Consider the following 6,807-nt stretch of genomic DNA (forward strand, 5'->3'; position numbering starts at 1 on the left):
TTAAAGTAACTTAAGCCTTCATTTCCGCCTCCCTTATCCTCTTGACCCTCTGTGAGAAAACCTAATCGAGTTGTATTCATTTGTGTATGTGTGTGTGTCTGTGAGAGAGAGAGAGAGAGAGAGAGATACAGATAGATAGATAGATAGAGAGAGAGAGAGAGAAAGGCTAAGATTATATTTTCTAGTGCATTTTTGGAAGGGGATTGAAGAGCAAAAGGAATGGAATGAGAATAAGCCATTGCATCCGGGTATCTATCAGTACTAGCTACTATTTGGAGGTAAAAAGCTATCACCTTGATCATTGTTTGGTTAGATCTCTTTATTAGGATTTTATGGTCATTTCAATCTTTTATTTGGGTCCTTAAGTTGTTTGAGCTTGCCATGAAATTGTGACTTCAGATCTAGACAATGTGAGGTCCCTTGGGCCTGAAGACTCGAGCTTTATCAAGCTATTAGCCAACTTTCATGCATTAAACCCTCTATAGAGCATATTTTGGCATTTTGAGACCTAGATGCCATGCATGGACGTAAAGCTTGCAACTTTACGCGATACTTCAGCCTTAGAAGGAAAAATCTAGAGTACGAGGCCTTAGCTCTGCTTAAAAACGTTTGAATGAGAGAATAACTGAAGGGACTCGACGAGTTAATGAGCCAACTCGACGGGTTGGCTAGGGTTTTCCCTAACAGTCCGGAAGCGTTACAACTCGACGAGTTGGTGAGACAACTCGACGAGTTGAGTTGTATTTTCCCGATACTTCAGAGAAAACGAAGGAACTCAACGAGTCATATAGATGCACTCGACGATTTGGGTCAACATGGACCATTGACTTGAGTGTTGCCTTCCGTTGAGTTTTAGGGTTTGGTCAAGACATGAATTGTGAAGATCATGGAGGGGTAAAATAGTTTTTCACCCTTTCCGAGAGTGAAGAAAAGGGTTAGCCTAACTTCTTAGATTTGTGATTATAAGTGTTAATTTGAGATGATTATATTATGTAGGCGGAGTCTAGACTGCCCGTGGGTACTAGATCTACTTGCTTACTTACGAGGTGAGTCTTCTCACTATACTTACCTGATCGGTAATACTGTATGACCGAAGGATCTTATTTGAGTTATCGACCGGAGGGTCTTATGTGCTTATACTGAGTTATGTGATATTACACATTTTGTCTTTGTGATTTATGCTATGTATTATTCTGTGCCTTTCTGAGTTAGGACCGGAGGGTCCAAACCGAGTTGTGAGACCGGAGTGTCGTCACTGAGATACAGGACCGGAGGGTCCAACCCGAGCTGTGAGACTGGAGGGTCTTCACCGAGACACATGACCGGAGGGTCCATACCGAGCCGTGAGACCGGAGGGTCCTCACTGAGACGCATGACCGGAGGGTCCATGTCGAGCTATAGTCATGAAAGGTTTATTATTTGTGTATGTGGTATTTTGGGGAACTCACGAAGCTTCGTGTTTGTCGTGTTATGTAATACGTACGTGTTTCAGGAACTTCTTAGGATCGCGGGAACACACCGATTTGATTGTACACATCTGTTCGAGATTATGTTTGAGGATTCTGGGATATTATCAGTCATTTTGTTTATTTGTGTTTTTTATAACTGATGCATTTGTGGTTTTTGAGAAATGTGATATTGAGTTTTATATGGTTTAAAAATGAAAATTTTTGTTTGAAAATTTAGAGTGTTACACACCTTTATGCATTTAACAAGTTCAAGGAGCTCAGATCTATCTATTCTAGTCTCTGGAGTTGCTCAACTCACAAAAGAATGTCTAAAAGCCAAAAAGGGATTCCATAACAAAACCCTAGCTCAAAATAATGAAAAGGATGACAAGATTATGACTTTATACCTCCAAAATTTCCTCAAGATGTTCTAGATGCAAGATCTATAAGCTCAATGACACCCAAAGCTTGAATACCACCTTCTCCTCCTTGAATGATCTCTAAAATGGCCACCAACACACCTTCTAAGCTTAAGAACCACACTCACAAGGAAATATGAGGTTAAGGGACGACATAAGGCTATAGAGACTGGTTACGATTTAGTCCCAATGACTTAAGGATGCTTAAATAGGTGTCAAGTCCAAAAATTAGGGTTTTGACCATCAGTCACGTACGCCCTGCATACCCCATGGTACGCCCAGCGTACATGCTAACCCTCCGCGAGCAGCCATCCTTAGTACGTTAAGCGTACTCCTGGAGTACGCCCAACGTACTAAGGGACCATTATGCACTAATTTATATTTCAATAATATAAAGGGGGTATTACCTGATTTGGAGTATTACACTTAACATCATCGTTTTATACTTTTATTCATACTTTTTATTATTTATTTTATATATTTCTTATTTTATAATTAAATAATATCATATAAAATTAAAACAATATATTAATCACAAATTCTAAATTCCAAATTATATTAAGTTAAATATTAGAATATTAAAAACTTTGAATCTAAGTTGAAAATAATATATAAGAAAATAATAGTTAAATAAAAATTAGTATACTAAAAATAAAAGTAAAATATTAAACTATACAAAAATAATAAATAATAATTTTTTATGTAATTTTTTATTGAAAGACAATACAACCTTTTCATATTTGAAATTATTATATTAAACTAATGCTTTTCTTTTTAACTTAATCAATTTATATTTAAGTTCTAAATTTTTTTTATATATAAATTTTCAAAAAGTATACATCATCAGTTATTTAAGAGACAAATCCATTTTATCCACCACGTGGCAAGGTGTAGATCTGTATTATCCACAGAACATCTACGTGGCGAGATGCTATTGAACATCTAATAACCCATGCAATCCAGAACCACTTGGATTTATCCTTCCGCTACACCATATGATCAAAACTCCTAAACAACCCACCACCATTATCCATCCCTTCAATCGTTCTGATCAGAGAGAAGCAGTACCTATGGCCGCTGCAACCTCAACCGTCGTGGGCTTGGCCACCTCCTCCCTCTCTTCGCCGTCGTCACTCAACCGCAGACAAACCACCTTAAATTCAGGTCAACGTCCACCACCTCTTCATCATAACGATAAATTGCAAGATTTATACACTGCATACTCATACTCTGATCAGTTTCTGTTAATAATATCGATCTACATTCAATTCTTTCGAAGCAAATAAGACTTTAGCGACTTATAATGTCAGGCATACTTATAAGAGGATCTGATGGTCTATAATGTAGTAATTATCAACTTATGATGTATATATGTTTTCTGATAGAAAATATAAATCCAAGTTATATTTTATTAACTATGGGTAATCAAACTGGTAAACTTATAGTTTCTTTATAAAATGTCCTTTGTCAAATACTTATCAATTAAATTTATTAATAATTGAATTTGTGTTTGTTTTCAGCCTTTTTGAGGTCTACAACAACAACAAGGAACCCTTTGAGGGTTTCACATGCTTCAGGTGGCAAATATACATGGTAAATAAATCTCCAAGTAATTTAAATATACAATATCAAAATTCAAGTGAATTAATATATAACTTATATAAGTTGTATAACATTACATATATATTTGTGTTGATTTGTTTTGTTAATATAATGATATTAAACATTGTTAGCTTTGAAAGAGACTGGCTACGTAGAGACTTGAATGTGATAGGATTTGGGTTGATCGGATGGCTCGCACCATCAAGCATACCAGCAATCAACGGTGACAGTTTGACAGGACTCTTCTTTGGAAGCATTGGAACTGAGCTCGCTCACTTCCCCACTCCTCCGGCTCTCACTTCACCATTTTGGTTAGTTTAAAACAAAAACTATTTAAAATATGTGTCTATGTCTTGGATAAAACTTATATTATATAACCATTTGGTGTTAAATACTACTTACAAGCTTTTAATGGTTAAGATATATAAAGTAGGATTTTGATTCTTTCTTATAAAAAATGACAATTAATATTATAAATATTGATTAAAAAGGCTATTATTATAATTATAATTATAATAGTATATTTGTGGATTTGGGATGTTGTAGTCATTAAAAGATATATTTGATCAGTGATTTCACGGCCATTATATAATAATAATAACTCAAATAACCCACTTATTCATAAAATGGATCATAATGGTCATCTTTTAGCTTGTGTTTATGTAATTCTAAAAGTCATTATAATTCTTTTTCTTTAGAAAAGCATCATGTGTAAATACATATTATTTGACAATAGGATCTGTGTTAAATATTTGTTTTCTTTTTATGGGATAGGTTGTGGTTGGTGACATGGCATTTGGGACTCTTTATATGCCTAACTTTTGGGCAAATTGGGTTCAAAGGAAGGACCGAAGATTATTTCGAGAAGTAGAGTGACTCCGTATGTTTGTAAATTTCCGTTTCAAGTCCCTGATCTTTGTTGTTTGTCTAAATACCCCTCGTGAAGTTATGGCTTATCTGATCTTCCTTCTGGTGTAATATATTTCTATTGTTGCACAAAAATCAGAATATAATTTTCACTTTAGAAATCTAAAAATTAAATATGGTTGGTCATGGTAATCTTCCAAATATGGTATTTGATTGATTAATGCCATTGGATTCTAGCATTTAATCTGTCTTTAAAAAAATAAAGCGAATTAAATAATACATAATTTAATAAGAAGCAATGCAAGAGGCATGCACGCATGCACTTTCAGTGTTGTTTATGAAAGCCTATGTGGTGTTGCAAGATTAATAAAAGACATATAAATTATAGAGTATATTACACTGATAATCTTTGTGGTTTGTGCTAATTTGTACATTTGGTTCCTAACTTATTTTTTAACTTGGACGGTATTTATAGTTTTGTTTTGTTGCATCTTTGGTCTCTTCCAGACATAAAAAGACTATTTTACCATTATTAATTTCTTTTTTAACTTACATCTTATATAATTATTAAATCCGATACGTCCCACCATCTCTTTACCACTCTACCAACTTAATTACCCCTCGCCTTCTTCTTCCATTCCGACAATTCCTTTACTCCGACATCTTTCAGACACTTCCATTCCTATTATGGTACTCCGACATCTTTCCAACAACAAATACAATCAAACCAAATACATTCAAAATATAATCAATACAACGATAGAAATACAGTCAAACCAGAATCCTACAAAGATGGTTTATGAACAAGGAAACTAAAAATACATTCCTTGAAATTAAATCAGAATGAACCTCCCGAGACATAGAAATACATTCCCTCAAATTAAATATGATGAACCTCAATTCATGAACAAGGAAACCACACAAATATTTATGTTCCTACAGATATTTAATTAAAACAAACGTTTGACTTACACCAAAATCAAACCCTTAGACTTGACATAATCAAAATTCTTTAAAATCAGACAGAGAGCATAAATCCCAAATTGAACCAATGGACTTGCACCATCGATCCAGAAATTGAAATGCTTTGCCGAGAAATTCAAATACATCGATCATGCCATTGACATCAACTGCACTACACTGGTCTTGACAGATCAGGTTCGTTAGGGTTTGTTGGCAAAAGAAAAACTAGGTTCGCTAGAGTTTGCTAGCCGGAAAAAACATGGCACATCTAGAAAATAAAAGTGTTGCTGGCGAGAAAAGAGGAAGGAGAGGACATGATAAATTTGGACAATCTATAGTTTCCAGCGAGATCGATGAACTACGGTGAAAGGTTTTGGTGAATGGCAGTAGACTTGTTTTAGTGATGAACTCCCATGACTTCTTTTGGTGATGAACTACGACGATAAATTTTGGTGAAGTAGCCTTCGGGGAGAGAGAGAGAGAGAGAGAGAGAGAGAGAGAGAGAGAGAGAGAGAGAGAGAGAGAGAGAGAGAGAGAGAGAGAGAGAGAGTGTGTGTGTGAAGAGTTAAGAAAAATATCTCTCATAGTCAAATACCTTTTTGTCTAGTATAATTATGAACAATAAAAATTGAAATTAAATAAAAAATTAATAAGAGTAAAGTTGTCATTTTATATCTGAACGCAACAAAACCAAACTATAAGGATCGTACGAGTTAGAAAATAATTAATTAAGGACCAAACGCATAAATTGTTCCAAACCATAATCATTATTTGTGTAATTTACTTTAAATTGTAAATATAAATAAAATTGTACCACTTCCAATGCATAATTTTGTAAAATAATATTTTCAATTATTTTGTTTTTTTAAATATCACTTTCACACCCACACCTAAACTTTGTAATTGTCATTTTTTTCCGTCACTTACAACTCCTCTATTTTGTAAAATGATATTTTCTATCATATTATTTATTTATTTTTAAATATTATTTTCACCCATCCCCCTTCAACTTTATAAATTATCAGTTACCCCTTTGTTTTGTAAACTTTTGTGTTTATCCATCATACTCGTAGTATGTACTCAAATGCTAGTTACTTAACAAGAGTCAAATCACAAATGCATATTAATAAAAGTTGTAGGGAAAAATATGTAATTTTTTGAATTGTCTTGTATAAAATGGTATATATATATATATATATATATATATATATATATATATATATATATATATATATATATATATATATATATATATATATATATATATATATATATATATATATATATATATATATTTGACTTGTCATTTTATTATACTAATTAAACTATTTGACTAAAATTCATGACTTATTTTTTGGGGGTTCTATATCGTCGCAAACCATACATCCCTTTAGGGTCGAGCCAATTTGGGATATAACACTATAAATGACAAGTTTTAAGCAAACCATGTGTAATTGGTGAGGCAAAGGAAGATATACATGAATCTCAAAAAATAAAACTGGACTTGA

General features: G+C 33.4%; 1 protein-coding gene across 1 annotated transcript; it reads left to right on the plus strand.

Annotated features, from left to right (window-relative positions):
- The first annotated feature begins 2,864 nt into the window (after positions 1–2,864).
- PSAO (photosystem I subunit O) lies at positions 2,865–4,522 on the plus strand. Its single transcript, XM_079009220.1, has 4 exons — positions 2,865–3,031; positions 3,388–3,460; positions 3,601–3,780; positions 4,244–4,522. The coding sequence occupies exons 1-4, from the start codon at positions 2,938–2,940 to the stop codon at positions 4,338–4,340; spliced, it is 444 nt and encodes a 147-aa protein (XP_078865346.1). The 5' UTR covers positions 2,865–2,937; the 3' UTR covers positions 4,341–4,522.
- The last annotated feature ends 2,285 nt before the right edge of the window (positions 4,523–6,807 follow it).

This window comes from Lactuca serriola, chromosome 7 (genome assembly GCF_051521515.1).
Source record: "Lactuca serriola cultivar US96UC23 chromosome 7, Lser_US96UC23_V15, whole genome shotgun sequence".
Classification (NCBI taxonomy): Eukaryota; Viridiplantae; Streptophyta; class Magnoliopsida; order Asterales; family Asteraceae; genus Lactuca; species Lactuca serriola.

What these genes read in the sequence shown, in the direction of transcription:
- PSAO (XM_079009220.1), top strand. Translation starts at nt 2,938, where the DNA reads ATGGCCGCTGCAACCTCAACCGTCGTGGGCTTGGCCACCTCCTCCCTC. An exon ending in TCAGGTGGCAAATATACATG is followed by an intron (nt 3,461 to 3,600) that starts GTAAATAAATCT and finishes AAACATTGTTAG; the next exon opens with CTTTGAAAGAGACTGGCTAC. An exon ending in GCTCTCACTTCACCATTTTG is followed by an intron (nt 3,781 to 4,243) that starts GTTAGTTTAAAA and finishes TTTATGGGATAG; the next exon opens with GTTGTGGTTGGTGACATGGC.